The sequence below is a fragment of the Neomonachus schauinslandi genome, chromosome 6 (assembly GCF_002201575.2).
Source record: "Neomonachus schauinslandi chromosome 6, ASM220157v2, whole genome shotgun sequence".
Lineage (NCBI taxonomy): Eukaryota > Metazoa > Chordata > Mammalia > Carnivora > Phocidae > Neomonachus > Neomonachus schauinslandi.
Window position 1 is genome coordinate 104,985,515 of NC_058408.1, and position 18,470 is coordinate 105,003,984.

Consider the following 18,470-nt stretch of genomic DNA (forward strand, 5'->3'; position numbering starts at 1 on the left):
CATTGAATGCTCTTTAAAATATGACCACTGCATTAAAGAACATAATAAAGTATCTGTTTTCATTTTTAAGTGGAAAAGCATGATAAATTCTGCCGACCTCTATGGCTTTAGAGCTCCCACTTGCAATCCAGAGGTGACACCTCATGTTGAAGGCAGACTGCCCTAACTCTCTCCAGGAAGACCCAGCCTCCTGAGGGTTACCACTCCCACCCAAAGCTCTGAAATAAACCCAGAGCGTGTATCTAACACAGGACTTTCCAGGAGGGTCTCTTGCTACTCTAATTCTCACTGACAATTAAAAAACCGCCCCCAGACGAGCCACGGAACGTAAGGGAACAGGTGAGTATGTCTGCCAGGGCAGGGAACATTCTTCTTAAGATGCCATTCAGGTAGGCTCTGCCTGGGCGGGGGGTGGAGGGGGTGTATCCTGCACCTGGCAGATCACCACATTCTGCCGTGGCTGGTAACCTAGGAAATGAACTCCCCAGGAAGGGGTTGAAAATGTTGAGGCCCACAAATAAGGCACAAATCTCATTTTGGTCATGATCTGTCTGTCCATCCTTAAGAGCCCCTCATTGTTACAAGTGTACAAGAGGTAAATACCTTTCTAGCCTCACCAAATGAGAAAAATCAAGGAAGAAATGGTTTTGTCCCCTCTCCACCTTTTGGTCCTTGACCCCAGGGGGCCAGGACCCTTAGAAGCAATAGGTGAGCATAAGGAAGAGAGAAGCCCCCAGTGATACTCATATATTTCTCTTCCTCTCCATCATGTGCACAGTGTTGTGGCCCTACTCATGGGTAGAGGTGGAGGAAAACATACAACCATAGGACCATGGGGTTCAGAACAGAAAGGGATCTCAGGAGATGATCTCTAGAGATAGCATGGCCCAGTGAAACAAATTGCCCCTGGGTTCAAATCCCAAATTTAGCCTTTATTCACTGTGTGCCATCAGGTAAGTCACATAACCTCTCTGTTCCTTAGTTTCCTCACCTACTGCAAAGGGAGATGATAATGCTTTCCTTATGTGGTTGCTGTGAGGATTAAGAAATACGCAAGTTTGTAGGTATTACTACTGTCTAAGAAGGCAGTCTTAAGGCTTTCGGCCATAGTGATTCACTCTCAACTGCAAGTATGTGGCACTCCTCTTATATAAAGAAAAGTTCTAAGGGAAGTCATAACATTTAAGTTCCACAGCTTTCTTGCATTGGAACTAGAGCCAGATTAGTCTGTAACAACTGTTCCCCCAACCAGAAGGGGGGGCCCAGACTCTTCATGAGCCAGGGGACCATTCCTTCAAGTAGACCTCATTCACTTTCCTGGCCCCCTCTTGCCTTCTTCTTGTCCTCTATTATTCATTCTCCTCTCTCTGTGTCCTCTCAGCATTTGGCTACCAGAAACCAGTAGAATAATCCAAACGCATCCCATTCTCCCTTCTCCCCAACATCTGGCCGAGGACTACCTCAGTTGGGGGCCCCAGAAGCCCATCATGGGATATACACAGTCTGGATGGCTCCCTGGCCTGGCCACCTCTAACAAGGGGGTTACAGCAGATGGATTCCTCTCTGTGGCTGATTATTTTCCATGGCCCTTGGCCATGTGACCTCGGACCATGATCTTGTCAGTTCTCATAAACTAAGCAGGAGTGGCTGAGTCACACACAGAGAAGAAATCTCTGGGGGACACGGCAAGGGCTGTGGGAGGAAGGAGAGCAAGCCGGGATCCCGAAGGCCATGGGAGCCTCACCCTCCTGCCCCCCACCTCTGAGCAGCTTTGATTTTACATGAAGGGAAGGAGGAAGAGACAGTACCCCAGGGGGCAGGCTGGGCTGCAGGTGGGCTACCCTTATTAATAAGATCTGGGGTCTCAGCCCAAGAAGCCAATTGTCCCCAAGACCTCCAACCCACAGAAACTGCCTGCATAAGCTACTCACTGAACCCCCAGTTATTGACACCCAATTCCTATTCTTAGGAGCCCTGATACATCATAATCATAATAAGATAAAGTAGAGAACAGCCAACACTCACACATGCACACGTCCCCACATCTACCATTGGCTCTGGATGTCCTCTGGGAGGTCAAGTGATGAACACTGATAAAAGCATTGGAAAAAGACACTCCGGGCCCTTGATCCCATGTTGATGGTGAAGATGTTCTGGGGATGCTACGTGGAGTGTTTACCTTATGCCAAACACGTAGATGAAAACAGAAAATGAGGTAATGAGGTGCCAACAAAATCTCCATGTTCTCCAATATCCTGAAATTGGGTGTTGTGTAAACAAAACCCTGAACTTCCCTGCCTAATTTTTGTGTTTTTGTTTTTCTGGTTTTGGGGTTTGTTTGTTTGTTTGTTTTTCACTCTAAATCATCTTTAGATTTCAAAGTTGTGGGTGTCTGTAGCTTTGGGTCACAAGTTACCTTAAATTCTCTGACAAGTTAATGCATTGTTCGAGAGGTTATTTCTGAGTAAAATATGCACACGTAAACAATCTCCTTAACTATGTATATGTTTTAATTACATTCTGGGCATCCACTTGATGAACTCCTAGGGAGAAGAGTATACGTATGTGTGTCCGTGGGTCTAGGGCGTATATTTTTGCATACACAAAAACACGGGGCAAAGCATGCTATTTTAAGAGTCTGAACTCTATCTTTCAACAAAGTTTAGCTGCTTTCCTTTTCAAATGCATTTAATTTTATCTGGAAACTTTTTGACGTTAGAAGTAGAACAACTGTAGTTTCTCATTATGTTTGTTGCCAGAGTCCATGCTTGGTTGCTCAACTAAAGACCTTATATTGCTAATTACTACCACATGCCCATATCCCAAGCGAAAGAAAACTTATTGATTCTGACAGCCCATTCTCTCAACACTGAATTCCAAATGAAAACTCAAATTTTGGCCAAACATAACATTTCATCAATCTTGTTCTACTGACTGGAAAACAACATCAAACAAAGGGTGCTAATGGCCCTTTATTACCGTTCCTTTCCCAAGCTTATATTTTCTGATGAAAGATCTAAGTGACCAAAGGGCTTTTTTAAACTACTTAGTAATTAGCTTTTGAACCAGGAAACAATGCGTAAAGTAAAGTGAATGGTCCCAGTGTTGATGACAGGACCTACTCTCTGTCCTCAGGGTCGGGGGACATCGGAGACCCAAAGAGCACATTAAAAGCAAAGTGTGTATTTTCATAAAGGGAGAAAAAAAAAGCGAAAGAGAAAAAAACAGGCTAAAAGGGCATGATAAAAGATGACAGAGACGGAGCCAGAACAAAAGCCATGGGAAGTCTGTGATCTGAAGTCACTTGAGGGTTTGAGTGGAAGTGCCAAGGCGAGAAAGATGACCAGATCCGACCAGGGGCGGGTGAGAGACTGCTGGTCTGAGGCCCCCTCTAGGGCACCCACCGACAAAAGCCACCAGCCACCCGGCCCACCCACACTGGACCAGGGAAACTATTTAGAGGAAAAACATTGTACCTGGAGTGAGAGTCTAGAAATATGTTCAACATAGACTTCAGGGCAACTGACTTTATGGGCTTCTTCGGGGGCAGTGATAAGGAAATGCTGGCTGAGCTAGTGGGGTGGGAGGCCATAAAGAGAGCCCAGTTCCTCAGAATGCCTTCTGCTTTATGGCGACCTGTTCACACCTTAAAGGCGAAATGGACAGAGGAGCTGTTTTCCTCTTGGCAATGGAATAAATGACCAATGGGAGTCTCTGGACTTCTCTGGCCTTTTGGATCCAACCAATGGCCCAGAAATCAGAACAGCTTGGTTCTCATCTCATCCAGGGCTGTTAAGATAATAGGAAGAGGAGGGCTCCATTAGAGGGAAGGTGGAGGAATGTGCTGCCTCCACGGAAGAGACGCCAACTGGCCTCCTTTCGCCCACTGTCCTTTGTTCCTTTGAAAGGAAACTGGTATCCTGTGGGTAGTTCAAGAAAATGAGTCTTTTTTTTTTTTCCACCTCCTCATTTTCTGAATGAAGGACTGGACACCTGAGCTCAGGATACACTGGGATCACCGACAGGAGATGAGGTTTGCTCCATCCAACAGGACCGCCAGTCAAGGAGGAGGCGAGGGGGAAGGGCAGTGCTATGCTTTTATTTTCTCTTAAAAAAAAAAAATAGGCTGTTCAATTGTTCATCTGAAAATGTATCAGAGGAGGGGCACCTGGTTCTGCGATCGGAGCTTCTAGGATTGGGAAGGGGCCTGAGTGATGAAAATACTCTCATCTCATTCTGGATGGTAATGACTGAGTGTGCACATAGGGACACATCCCTTCAGCTGTACATTAAAGCTGTGTGCTTCTTACTCTATGGAAGTTAAAACAAAAACAACAAAGCTGAGGACCCAAGAAAAAGCTTTAAAAAAAAAAAAGTAAAGTAAAGAATAGTTGCCACCAGCCCTGCCTGGTGCTCTGGCAGAGGACAGAGATGTTAAGGCCCTGATGTTTACAGAGGAGTCAACCTTCTGGTTGATAATGAACCCATGCATTGATACGGATATTGATAAAATGATCGGAGCACAAAATGAAACAGTCCCTAAGAAGAAAGCATTGATGTACAGGGAACCAAACAAAAGACTCCCATCAGGACTAGTATGTCGTGCCCTGACATACCATAGATAGAATATCTTGCCCAGAAGGAATCTCAACTGAGTAATGAGTCCCTCTGAGGACAAGCTCGGTGTCTCCTGGCTAAAGAGAATTGGTTTCCTGGCTGCCACAGTGCCTTGACGGTAGGCCAGGTGACCTTGACCTTGCCCTCCCTAAGACTTCCCTGCTGGAGGACAATCCCATGTTACTGTTGCACAAAAAAAACCCCTAGGATGGCATCACGTTAGTCTGGGGGACCAGAATGTAATCACTAAGCCAGTCGATGTGAAGAATGAATGAGCTTGGTTTCCTGCGGAGAGATTAGAACAGAAAATACAGGTCCAGTTATCTAGGGATCCCTTCCAGGAGAAATGCAGTATGTGTCTCGGAAAGATGGGTGGGGAAGAAAGCCACGAACGGGCACAGGTCTGGGTAGTCAGTCCACGGGTGACAGCTTCCTGGGGTAATTCTGACATCACACCCCACACAGAATGTGGCCCTTCCCTCACAGAAGCTTCAGGGGCGGCATTCAGGTGTCACCACCAGAGGGGCTCTGGAAAATCACTCAACCCCATCTCTTCTGATGCAACTGACTTACTTTCTGCCTCCATGTTTGTTAAAAGTCCCGCCGAATTTATTCCGATTCAGGATGAGACCAGCAATTTCGGGCACGTAGCGGGCAAACATTGCCTACATGCATGAAACAAAGAAACAAGAGCCAAAAAAAAAAAAAAAAAATGGCATGCAGAGAGGATTCTACCACAGCAGAGGCAGCAAAACCTCTTGGCATACTTACTTTCTTCCACTAACCGCACTATAGGAGCCCCCGTATTTCTTGCGGTTTCCTATTAATTCTATGATTTCAGGGACGTAGCTGGCAAACATGGCCTGAGGAGAAGACAGGAGACAGAAGAGAGACTGAAAAGACAGGCCAAAGAAAGGTGGTGACCTTTTCAGAAGGAGGGGGGACTCTAAGATCCAAAAACACAAAAGGGTTAGGACTGCAAAGGTATATACTAATACGGTGGATTATAAAGATAAAAGCACAAAAGCACAAAAAAGGCAAGCTCCTGAAAATACACAGGACCAAACAAACATTAGCCAACCTGGACAACTACCAAAAAAAAAAAAAAAAAAAAAAAACCAAAATCAAAAAAAATGCAAAGGAGACAGGAATAAATAAGTTGACATCTAGCTTTTCTTGCTGAAGGGTTCACTACAGGGGGTGCATGCTGGTAAAAATCACACACTCACACACACACACATACACACACACACACACAATGGCAAGGTAAGACCTTTCTTTCTAGTTAAAATTCACAGGAGAATCAATGCCTTTTTGAGTGACGAAAGACAATAAACACCAAAAGAAGATTAAAATAATATAAACTTTTTCCATTTAAAAAAAATCACTAAAAAGCACAAAAGGTAAATTTAGGAAATCACATGGGAGGACAGAATAGCAAGGAGAAACACAAATCTGCCATGTTTTGTCCAACAAACATTGTGCTTGTGGCTGGATTCGTGGGTCTCAGTATCTACAGGGACCTCCCAAGTGCTGAGGAAATGCTTGTGTTAGTGGACACACACACATGTACATTTATATACATTTTTTTAAATGTATATATGTCATATGCATACAGAACAGAGAGATATATATGCATCTTATAAATGTATGTGCGGCGTATATACGTGAAAGCTATGTGTGAGGGAGGATTCTAATCACTTACCGCATACGCGGCAAAAATCTCAACTTAAAACGAGCTAGTTTGAAAGACAAAATGCAGCAACCGACCATGTGTTGCCAGAAATCGCCCTTGAAAATTACATCATAACCGACTGTTAGGATCTGCAAAGACCAGAAAAGCAAATAGCGAAACCTTCTGACTTACAAAGGGGGAGGAAAAACATCCCATGGGTCGCTGCATCGTGGAGCTACTCGGCCATTTACAAAACCACACTCTGCTCACATAATGATGTCCACCTGCATGAGACCCATAGGCTTTCCATCCTCTGTGGGGACCCTACTCTTCAGGGCAGGCCCCAGCCACAGTGTTTGTTGGAAGTTTAGGGGAGGATGGTAAAGGGTGTGGGGGAGCTCTTGAAACCGCAAACTGTCTACAGAGTCTCCACAGCATCCACTGGGTCAGGTGAGAGCAGCTGTCCTTGCCGAAAGTATCAGCGGCTGAATTACATTACTGAGGGACAGACACTCTCACTTAATAAGGGAGCATCACTTTCTTTAAGACAATTAGGTTTCCTCCTGGCAAAAAGGCTGACCCCGACAAGGGCAGGGTGCCTGGGCCTCTGGGAGACAAGTCTAACATTCCGAAGAAATATGCAGAAAAGTCACCATTTGCGTTTGGATTTACTTAGCCTGATTGTAACACTAAGGCAATCACTTGCTGGTAATGCAGAAACACAGAATCAAAAAATACAAAGCTTTAAAGAAACGGACCATAGAAAATATTAATGACCATAAAAATCAACATCATAATAAAGAGTTTTTACCAGTCCCCCGAGGATGAAGAAGACCATGAAGAGGCGCCCAAGCGTGGTTTTTGCGTAAACGTCCCCATAGCCAACAGTGGACATGGTGACCATGAGTAAATAGACACATTCCCAGTAGGTAAGAGCCTGGTTGTTTTGGAAATTTTCCCATGGGTCCCCTGAATTCTCCACCTAAAGCAAGGGGACAGGGAAGAAAAAAGATGACGTTATGTACGTAGGATAGACCAGGAACACAAAAGGTTCAGCAGGCTCAACACGAGGTGTCTGCGGCCCCAGGTGAGTCTTATAGTAATGACTTGGAACCTCCATGCAGGTAATGGAGAGAGTTGGGTGGTAGTAACACATACATGCCTTCCTAGCTGATGGGGCAGAGAGGGGGAAGGAACAGAGATATGTATCCTTAGTCCGTTTTCTTCTCCTTGTTAAAGATGTGAAGCCTGCAGAGTTTGAAGGCATCGCCCCCGGCCACGTTTTACAGCATTCTCTTCAAGGAAAGAGCCAGAGAGCTGTGCCCTGACCTTTCTCTGTGAGTTTCTGCTCAGTCTCGGAGGGCCTGGCTCCTGTACACCCAAAGAAATTTGAGACTCTCTCACCAGGGGCCTCTTCTTTTCATCGTTTTGACCAAGGCGATGCCTGGTGGGCTTCGCTCACTCAGACCTTACACCCGAACCCCAAACAGCATCTCTCCAAGTCTGACTCTGCTCTCCCGGCTTTGCAGAATGTCAAGGATGGCTCTTCTACCCTGCAAAGGGCAGGAATTTCCCTGAGCGCACAAAAATTGAGCTCATGAGAACAATTTGCTTTTGTGCAACCCCTTAGATGGAGGGTCAGCAAGCTTTCTCTGTAAAGGACCAGATAGTAAATAGTTTCAGCTTTGCGCAACATACAGTTTCCGATCTCTGTAGCAACAACTCAACTCTGCAGTTGGTGAATCAGCCAGAGGCAATACTTAAACCCAAGGGGAGTGGATGAATTGGGAGCCCTTTTCCCCAGGGGTGCAGTGTGCCCAACTTTACAAAATACCTTACCTTCCCATCGATATGATCCACCAACAAAGCTGTGGGGGAGGCAGGAGAGATACTCTAGCTACTACTCTCAGGAGAGAGGGAGAAATGTGGGCTGGATCTCCAGGTCTACCCCGGATCCCAGCCCTGCAGTACAGCGCATGGGCAGTGCCTATGATCCACCAGCATGGCCCATGTGGGCAGCCAGCCTCCAGGCCCCCAATCCACTGAGCCTCTGGTTCTTCCTCTGCAGAAAGTTTCCAAAACCTAGCCTCTTTCGCACATCACTTCTTGAGCTCAGCGTGCCATTTTCATGGAGGTTTCCTGGTGGAGCAGAAGCTACATCACAAAATGTAAGGTGAGCTCACCTCATGGAAATACTGAAGACCATACATGGTGATTAGGGTTTTTACCTACTAAGAGTGATTTCAGCCAAGAATTCCATCAGCATGAAAGGGTGAGTGGGGAAGCCCTCAGATCTAGTGACTGAATGAGAGCCCCCCCATCCCCTGGCTTCCATCCCAGGCCTGCCTCCCACGATAATTACATAAATCCTGATGATGGGAAGTAACTAAAGGTACCCCTCTGCCCCTTAACACAGGTAGAGTCTCAGCAAGGGAAAGGCACCTTTACTCAAAGCTTCAGAGTTAGATGAGGCTCCTTCCAGTTTTAACAGTTTGTGTTTGTATGAAACACGCTTCCAACAAAAGCTGTAGTCCCTAAAAGCAGGAATAAAGGTCTGCCTTGAGGAGGTGAGAATAGCTTGACTTGATAATGGAAACCTTTCAAAGAGTCATTAATTTAAAAGAATCAACGTTTTGGAGATACAAAATAACTTGACAAGTAATCAGGCAAAAGAATCAAAGGTGGCTTTTTGTAAGGGGGAAGTGGAAAGAAATTGAGGGATGTGAATTTGTTGTTTATTAAAAGATGTGGGTCAAACTCCCAACCTTGTCACCAAGACCTGTTCAAGTGTTGGCTGAGGAAGCACTGCCATCTTGTGGCTGGATGGGGTTACTGCAGACAGAGGGGAAAATCCACCCAACCAGTGAGCTGAAAAACGCAGGTTAATGAAGCAAACATCATTCACCATTTGGAACTAGTTTTGGGTAAAAGGGTTGGAAACCCAGACAACCGTGCAGTTGCTTCTCCTCCTACATTCTGCAGCGAGGCTGAAGTTTCTCTTCAGGGAGAAAAATTTCAAATAATAAAATGACGCAGGGACAGATTTACTGCAGAAAAGCCAGAGCTGAAGCATCGTCAAGGATACTTACCAAATGGATGAACCCGGCTGCAGTTAGCCATGTGCTGATAAATATGGAGAGCAGATTCACCAGCTTGATGGAATTACTGTGCAAAAGAGACAACAAGCAAAATCCCCAAGTTACGAGAGAAGACCATGTTCGGGCTGCCTTCCAGAGTGACAGCAATCTTTAGGGGACAGGTAGCCCAACTCTACTCCCCAGGGCTTCCTCCATCATAAGGGAAGGTCCCAGAAGACAGTGTTGGTAGGTAGGGACAGAGCCAATAGAAAAATGACCTCTGGACCACTAAAAGTGACCCCTAAATTAGCCCCTCTATTGGGTTTACCTTTTCTTTACTTAAATTTTATTTTGAAAATTTTTATGTCTACAGAAATATGGAAAGAACAGTATATAAACACTTATATGCCATTCTTCTAGAGTGAGCAATTAGTATTTTGGACATTTTCTTCGTATTCTTTTTCTTTTCTCTTTTTCTTTTTTTTTTTTTTTTTTTTTTGGCCATACCATTTACAGGTACATTGTAGACATCATGACACAACCCTTAAATACTTTAGCATTTAACACTTAAGAAGGATACCATGCAACAGTTGTCATGCCCAAGAAAATTCACGTGAATTCAGGAATGTCATCTAAAATGCACTCTCTCTTTAAATCTCTCCAGTTGCCCTGAAATTATTTAATGATTCCGCCAAGATTCAGGCATTGCATTTGGTTATTATGTTGCTTTCTTTATTCCAAGGGTCAGGAAACTTTTTCTATAAAGGGACAGATGGTAAATTTCTTAGGCTTTGCGGGTCACAGAGTCTCTGTGGCAGCTATCCTACTTTGCTGCTATAGCATAAAAGTCAGTAAGAGAATGGATGTGTCTGTGTTCCAATAAAACTTTATTTACAAAAACAGGCAATGGGCTGGATTAGCCCTTGTACTATATAGTTTGCTAACCCCTACTTTGTTCTCCTTTCATCTGCCCCCCTGCCCTTTTTGTTTGTTCATTTAATTTTCTGTGCACTCAGGTCAGCGGTCTTATAGAATGTCCCATATTCTGGATTTGTCTGATGGTTCCCCCATGAGTAGATCCTGTTTAGATGCTTCTGTTAAGAATATCTGCCTGGGTTGTCATCACATCAGGAAATTTCCACTCAATTACACTAGGTCTAGTCAGTTGGTTAAGGTGGGAACATGAAATCTTGCCACTTCCCTTTGGAAGGAGCTCATTTCCCTTTGTAATTAATATGTCATTTATGCAGTGAGAATCTGAGACTATATGAATATCCTATTCCCGCACAACCTCCTGCCTAATAATGTCAGCATCCACCAGTGTTCCTTGAGTGGATCAGTTGGGACTCACTAAAGTTTAAGCACCCTGAAAGCAGAGGCCTTGTCTGTCTGGATCCCATGAGTGTAGTGAGTCCCTGGCACATAGTAGGGCCTTTATGCATAAATCCTGAGTGAACTCGCCCCTCCCCCTGCACTCTTCCCTCTTAACTTCACCCCGTTCACTCCCGCTGGGGTCCAGTTCCTTGAACGCTGTTGTTAGCAGGTCACTTCCCTATCCAAAGGCTCCCTGTTGACTAAAATGTTATGTCCAAACTCCTTCCATCCTCAACACCTGCTGAAGGTTCAGGCTCACCTACCACCTCTTCAACATCAACTCTTGAAACCTCCATCACAGCCAAACTTGTGTCCTATGTCTGTTTATACTACTATCAAAGATGGTCCTTTCCATCTTTGCAAATATTTCCCTTTCTTCAGAACCTGGTCAATCCCCACGTCCTTGTTAAAGTGGTCCCCGCACCTGCGATACAAAGTGACTCCTCCTGGCTCTTACTTCCGGCCCCACTCATTGGTAATCAATCCCATTGTCTTAACACATCTTTTGTAATGTTGTTTTGATTGTTGTTTGTCTCTTGTGTTCCTGGCTGCATCTTGCGGAAACAAACTTTATTTTCTACCTCTGTCAGTCTCCCTCTAGTGGCGTAACGCCACCCACAGGTGGTCCAGTCCATCATTCTTGATTGACTGTTCTCTGCCCTTTCCTACTTCTTTCTCATGGGGAACCGTGCTCACCATTCTAAGTGTTTCGAGTGTATTCACTCCTCTACTCTTCATGACAACTCTGTGACGTCACCCAGACCCAAACTCACACAGTAAAGCAGCGGAGTTGGAATGTGAGCCAGGGCAGTTTGGCCATAGTCTACCCTCTTGGCCACTACAAAGTCCTCTTGGCCTTTGGCCTACAAAGTCATAGACTGGTGTCTGTCACAGTCTTCTGTGTCTGCCCCACGCCCCTGCACAGGATATGAAAAGGTCAGAGACAGCTGCCCCAGTGAGGTGAGAGACTCACTAGACATATTGATTAACCTCCTGAGCTGCCAAAAAAAAAAGAATGGAAAGGAAAAATTCTGGTAACTACATCTACACTGGGGTCACCATGTGGAAGAAGGCAGGAGGGGGCTGCGGTCCAGTGTAGCCCAGGGGTTGAAGGAAGAGCCCCTCAGTGGAGGCCAGATCAGCAGTTCTAGAACAGGGACAAGGCCAGAGTCCAGCTTGCCTTTTTCTTCAATCTTCTTTTCTTTATGGAATTGAGCAGAGCAGAGGAACCTGTGGTCTTAGTTTTTTCTAGAGTTGGTTCTGACAATTCAAGGAAAATATAGCCAAATATTTTAAAATTTGTTTGATACTGATCTTTTGAAATGTGTGGAATGACTTCCTTCTGGTTCAAAAACAGAAAAACAATAAAAATGTCCATTCTGTCATTCTTCGTCATCTCAAGAGTTACCAGATTATAAGAGTTGCCTATAAAAATTGCCAGTATTTATTGAGTCCCTATTATATGTGCTAGGCATTATGTTGGGTTCTTCATTTTCTTCAGATTTTTACCATTCTACCTTTTGATACAGGTACTATCACTGTTCCTGCTAACTAAATAAGGAAACTGAGGCTTGGTGTACTTAAGCAGCTTGCCTGAGAAGACATGGTTGGCAGGTGGTGGGGTTAATATTCGAACCAGGGCTGTCTGATTCAAAGCCTAGTTAACACAATAATTTGGAGAAGCAGTACAGAGCTCTGTTTCTATTGCTCTTGGGTTGGTGCCACATCCCTTCCTCAAGGACAGTCCTGTCCTCAGCCTCTGACCTAGGTGGGGTGTCACTCAAAGGCTCCCACCTCTCTCTCTACCTGGGTGGCCTGAGCCACACTGGCCGATGGAGGAACTCTCGGCTCTAAAAGGGCTATGAAGTAGGGCTCATCAGAAGCATTTTTTAGGAACGGAGTGGAAGAGAAAAAATCTAAGTCCTCCCGAGATTCGGGTGCAAAAAATCTAAGTCTGGGGCTCTAGAAGGCCATCTGCCCTGGAGACAGACTGCCTGAGAGTGTCACCTCAAAGAGATAAAGAGAGAAGCAGAATCCTGATGAGAGACTCTGAACCCCTGGATCCAGACATGTCCAATTCTGTCTTAAATCCCAGTCATTTACCAAGGCTGATTCAAAGTAGAGTCTGTCCCTCACAATTAAAGCCGTCTGCCCACAGCAGAAGGGGTCAATATCCAAAATGCTCTCTGAGAATCTAACCATTGATAAGGTCTATAAAGTAGGTTGGGACTATCCCTACCTAAGAAAAGAGGGCGGACCCTGTACCACCACCAACTGTGCTCAACAGTGTGGTTAGTTCCATGGCTCTGCAAGTTCTGGATGGACCTGGCACTTACAAGGGCAAGCACAGATTGCTAAATCCTGGCCTTCGTCCCTTTTTCCAGATGCTACCATGGGTCATGCAACCACCTCTAGGTAGTTTCTGGAGCTGTGACTGGAAATCACCAACTCACCATTTAACTCATCATTAAACAAATAATGCTTAAAATCTTCTATTTAAGCTTCTCCTGAAAGCAGAGAGATACCATAATTCTTGCCTTTCTGTTCCCTGGACCAGCCTGTCAGCCCCAGAGGCCTACTCACTGGACTTCCAGAGCATTCTTGCTCTTGAAGGATGCCCCCCCCCCCCCCCCCCCCCCCCGACTGTCAGAGTAGAAATAAAACATGTGGATATAAGGCATCCACCCAATGAGCCATCAGGAGAAGCAACTCTGGTAACCAGTGAACTGAACATTGTTGCAGCTGGAACATCACTATGTCCTGCTCCCAACTAGTTTCTCAGTGGGAATCCAAACTACAGCAAAACCTCTGCGCCTCTACCTTGTGAGTCCTCCAAGGTGTGAGCTAACATGGGAGAGGGAGAAGCAGATGAGGAACATGTAGCTGGTATCTCAGAGAAGCATGTACATATAGTCCTTGACTTCACAAGGGTTCAACCTACAATTTTTTGATTTTACAACGGTGTGAAAGCCATATGCCTTCAGAGAAACTAGAATTTGAGTTTTGAATTTCAGTCTTTTCCTGGACTAGTGATAGGCACATGATTTCTCTTGTGATCCTGGGCCATGGCAATGAGCTGCAGCCCCCTGTCAGCCAGGTGATCACCAGAGCAAACAACCGACACACCACTACTGGTTTTCACTTCCGGTACGGTATTCAACAAATTACAAGAGATATTCAGCACTTTATTATGAACTAGGCTTTGGGTTAGATGATTTTGCCCAGGTGTAGCCTAATTTAAGTGTTCTGAGCACATTTAAGGTAGGCTAGGCTAAGCTATGATGTTCGAGAGGTCAGGTGTATCAAATGCATCTTTGACTTAGGATATTTCCGACTTACGATGGGTTCATCCAGACGTAACCCCGTTATAAGTCGAGGAAAATCTGTATTCATTTTCCGAAAGGATAATTAAATACCAAGTTGATTCACTTACACACTCCCAGATCCTTGGAACCTGAACAAAGCAGTGCCACACCAATCTCTATGTGGAGCCCTCTTGAGATATTAAAACTATCGTAGCCTTTGAGCCTCTTGGTGCTTTGGAAAAACAACCTAGATATGATGATTATTAATTTCTAAATGATTGTCATAATGATATTAAAAGTGCTTAAGGGAATTCTTGCTGTGCCTAGAACCGTTCATCATTGTTGCTGAAAGAGTCCATATTCAGCACTGAAATCTGATTATTTTTATGGCATTAGCATCATTACAGATCACTAGTATTAGGAATTTGCTTTCCAAATTAAAATACAACCAGACAATCATCTAAAAGCCCTCTGAAAGATTAACTCTTAGTGGACTTTCTCCATACTCTGAAATTTGAACCTTATCAGGTTGCACAGGGCTCCTTGGGAGGAGGGAGAGGGTAGCAGGGGTAATATGTGTGCTCTTCATGGCCAAAGGGCCACTGGAAATAGCCATAGGTTCGTGACCAAGGCCACGGGTCTGAGCCAAACGTGAACTTCCCTGTGGTGAGAATGACTGGAACCATCCAGATTCAAGCCCCTTTCTCGTGCCTTGAGGGAGGGATGGACTGTGACCTTACCATGAGAACCTAACTCATCTAATGAAAATCATTTTTATGTTGTCCATTATCATTGCTGGGTCCCCAACTCATGAGTTCTCAATCGCCATGAGGGAAATTTACATTACTAGATACAATGAACTATCCAAGGGCAGGCATGGATATCTTTCTGTTCCTGTAGATCAGAGACCTTTCCAGGACCACGTACATACTGGAAGAGAGAAAGTCTGTCTCTTTCTGAAAGTATAGCTACAAACCCAGAGCTAGTGTGCGCCATCTTTGCCTCACTGTATTTAACAAGACATGTCTTGGTTAACACTGAAAAATGTCATCCACTTTCTACAAAAAAGGGCAAATCTGTCCCTGTTCGGCTTGTCCACTATTTTCCTCCTTTGTGGCTTAGGGTACAGCCAGGTGTCAGTGGCTTTATTTTTTTTATTGTTACCTTTGCTGGACAGATGTAAGATACCCACCCCTGAAAAGTCAACAGGATAAGACCAAATTGAGATAAATGGTCTGAACTATAAGCAAAATCAGGTTCTGTCAATTCTGCCCCTTAAATACCTCTCCACCCCTCTTTGTGCTCTCCACCCTGACCTGTACTGCCCAAGGCCATTTCCTGGTACTGCTTGCCTGGACTACTGCCCTGACTGGTCTAACGGTCTCCAGTCTTAGATGCTTCAAACCCATCATACAATCGGTGGACTAGTAGATCTTTCTAAAATGTAAATGTGACCACATTCCTGTCCTACTTAAACCCTTCAGTGATTCCTTCTCGTTCTCCAAGTTAAATCCATGATGCGTAAGAGCCTTCACGGTGTGGCCTCCACCCGGACAACCCCTTGCCATCTCCATAATGAATACTCTTTTTTAAGAACTTAACCTTGGAGCCATTTCCAAGGTCATATTTGTAGTACAGTGATTTTAGTTCTCCAAATGTTCCCCCAAAATGTGTGGGTTAGGTAAATGATGGTGCACACATATCATGGAATACTCTGCGGGAAATAAAAGTGATATGGGGGAATATTAGTAATGTTTGTCTCAACCATGGGTGGGGTTGGGCAAGTTTTACTTTATCCTTTATGCTTTTCTATATCTTATTATTATTATTTTTTTTAGAGAGACAGCACAGGGTGGGGAGGGGGAGAGAGAGGGAGAGAGAGAATCCCAAGCAGGCTCCACACCCAGCACAGAGCCTGATGCAGGGGGCTCGATCTCACGACCCTGAGATCATGACCTGGGCTGATATCAAGAGTTGGGACGCTTAACCGACTGAGCTCCAAGCATAGTCTATTTTAATAATTAGTAAGGCCATTGCCATTTAAAACAAATTATTGGATGACCCACGTTTTCATCATCAACATGTACACATCAAATGAGATGTGGAATGGCAGCCTTTAAAACCGAGCTACTTATTTTGCTCTGAGTGTAGAATAATTATGTGTGATCTCCTCTGTGAGTCTGCTTGTCAGTATGCAGGGCCACTGAGGCACTGTCAAAAGCTCAGACAATGACATGGAAGGGACCCTGTCCCCCTCAATAGGCCATTTTCCAGACAAGGAGCATGGTAGGCCGCCCTATTGGCTGGCAGTTTAAGGAATGGCCCTGATGCTGTCCCATCACTGTGACTTGTTTCTTTCATCTGTGTTTTCTCTGTCATTCTGTTTACTCCGGTTTCCTTTGCTGCCCACTTAATTCTCTCTCTCTCCCCCATATACTTCTCTGCTCTGTTTCTTCCAGCTCTTTGCAAAGCAAGGCAGCCAAAGGACAGAAAATGAAACTGCAATTTCAAACCATTATTTCAAATCACATTTGCAAAGTCTCTATCCCTACCTAATGCCACAGATCAGTGGTGGGGATTGGCCACCAGAGAAAGCCAGACAAAACCCCCTAAAGAAGATTCCAGGGCTGCACCCACCCTCCTGGAAGGTCACCGTGAACACAGCAGAGTACAGAGGAGTCACCAGAAAATAAGCTCTGTGTCCAAAGCCCTATAAAAACCAAGGCTTCCTCTTCTCGGCATCAGAGCCTTCAGGATCTGGGCTCGGGGGTGCACAGAGGGAAGGAGAGAGAATGGGCTCAGAGAGTTGGTCTAAAGCCTCTAAAGTTCTTACAGTTAAGTCAGGTTTTCTTCCGAGTCTGGGATCTGGCCCTTGCCAGCCCTCCTAAGGTCATCTTTGGTTTCCTAGCACAAAGCCCCCAGTATCCAGGCCCACAGGATTACTCAAAGCTCCCCCCAGGAACGATTTCTCTCACCTGTGTGCTTTTGCAACTTCTGTGATTGGAGGTCAGCACTGCCTTCTCTGGCCCTCACCTGCCCAAGCCCAGCCCCACATGGACGACACCTAGTTTTCTAGGAAGCTTACCTAAGACAATCACTTTTCCTTGAAAAGATCCTTGACTACCGCACACTGGTGTCAAGCCTGGTTTCATTCCTCTCCTCCGTGCCTCACCACCCCCCCGATGTACCTGTGTCCCAGCACCAACCCACCACGGGTCCTGCTGGCTCTCCCTCTCCTTGCCCTCTCTGATGGCAGGATACTACTCTGGCACCTGCCTGGCCGCTGGTACGAATGGACACTCAATTCAGGCTTGTTGAATTAACTCAGTCACCCGATAAACAACAGGAACTGGGATAATCCAGGTTGTGGGGTTGTGCAGAAAACCCCCTCCACCACAGAAAGAGTTTAACTGAGTGGGAAGTGGGGTGCTGGGGAAATGCTGTTTGGGTCTCAGGGGAGCAGACACCCAGCAGCCTGCCACCCCAGGGACCCTCTCTAAGGCCACTCTCTCCCGACTTATAGTCACCTCTCTCCCTAGCTGGATGCTTCGGCTCTCTCCCCTGTGCACTGGGAGAATGAACCACCCGGACTGTGCGGTTATCACCAGGGATGTTAGTGCTATTTCCTGCACCTAACAGAAAGGAAGCTTCTCCAAGGAATGGGAAATTGGTGGGTCTCTTCATAAAAGTCCAGGAAAAGATATTTTATTCACCTGGCTTATCGTTCTCCCAAGTTCAAAGATGATCCATATGGAATGCAAGGAAAATGAGAACACAGTTTTCTTTCCACGCTATTCCTTGGAGTAATGGCACATTCTTAAAACACTGGTGTCAGAGCATTAAAACCCCCCTAATTCATGATGTACACACAAACCAGGGAAAGAGGGGCCTTATACCACGTTCGGGAGTGTGGTTAACTCCACATAACACCTTCCACGCTGGAAAAAACAAGTGTCTCTTAAATACACTCCCTGCGCTTGGCCCTGGGTATACACCGGTTCTGCCCTAAAAAATATAGTTTCGTGGGGCAATTGTGACAAAGGTAAGCATGGAGGGCCGCTAGCTTATCGATACTTTTAATTTCAAGAGTAATAGGAGTCCATTGCCCAGAAGAGCCATAAAAAGGGAGAAGGAGCCAAGAAAGTTTCCTGTCGCCCAGGAGAAATACGAAGAATAACAATATTCACTCAATATTAGTAATATTGCATACTATTAAATGGAACATCAATAAATGTTCACCCCAGGGTAATAAAAATGCAGGGCGGCTGGGACACACTAGACAGGACTTCTACTGCAGTAGATGCTCGTTTGCTTTCCAGCTTGGCTAACAGAAAGCGAATTTACCCCACATGCACACAGATGAATAGTTATCGAGGAGAAACCGACGTGGAATTAAAACAAACCAAAATATCCAAAAAATAA

General features: G+C 45.2%; 1 protein-coding gene across 16 annotated transcripts in view; it reads right to left on the reverse strand.

Annotated features, from left to right (window-relative positions):
- KCNMA1 (potassium calcium-activated channel subfamily M alpha 1) overlaps positions 1-18,470 on the reverse strand; it is a 728,164-nt gene that overhangs the window by 219,684 nt on the left and 490,010 nt on the right. For all 16 annotated transcript variants that reach the window (XM_021699676.1, XM_021699672.1, XM_021699675.1 and 13 more), the window contains 3 exons: positions 9,382-9,457; positions 7,104-7,274; positions 5,389-5,480 (listed from right to left, as the gene is read on the reverse strand). In XM_021699676.1, coding sequence (XP_021555351.1) covers positions 5,389-5,480; positions 7,104-7,274; positions 9,382-9,457 — 339 coding nt within the window. The remainder of the gene's footprint in view (positions 1-5,388; positions 5,481-7,103; positions 7,275-9,381; positions 9,458-18,470) is intronic.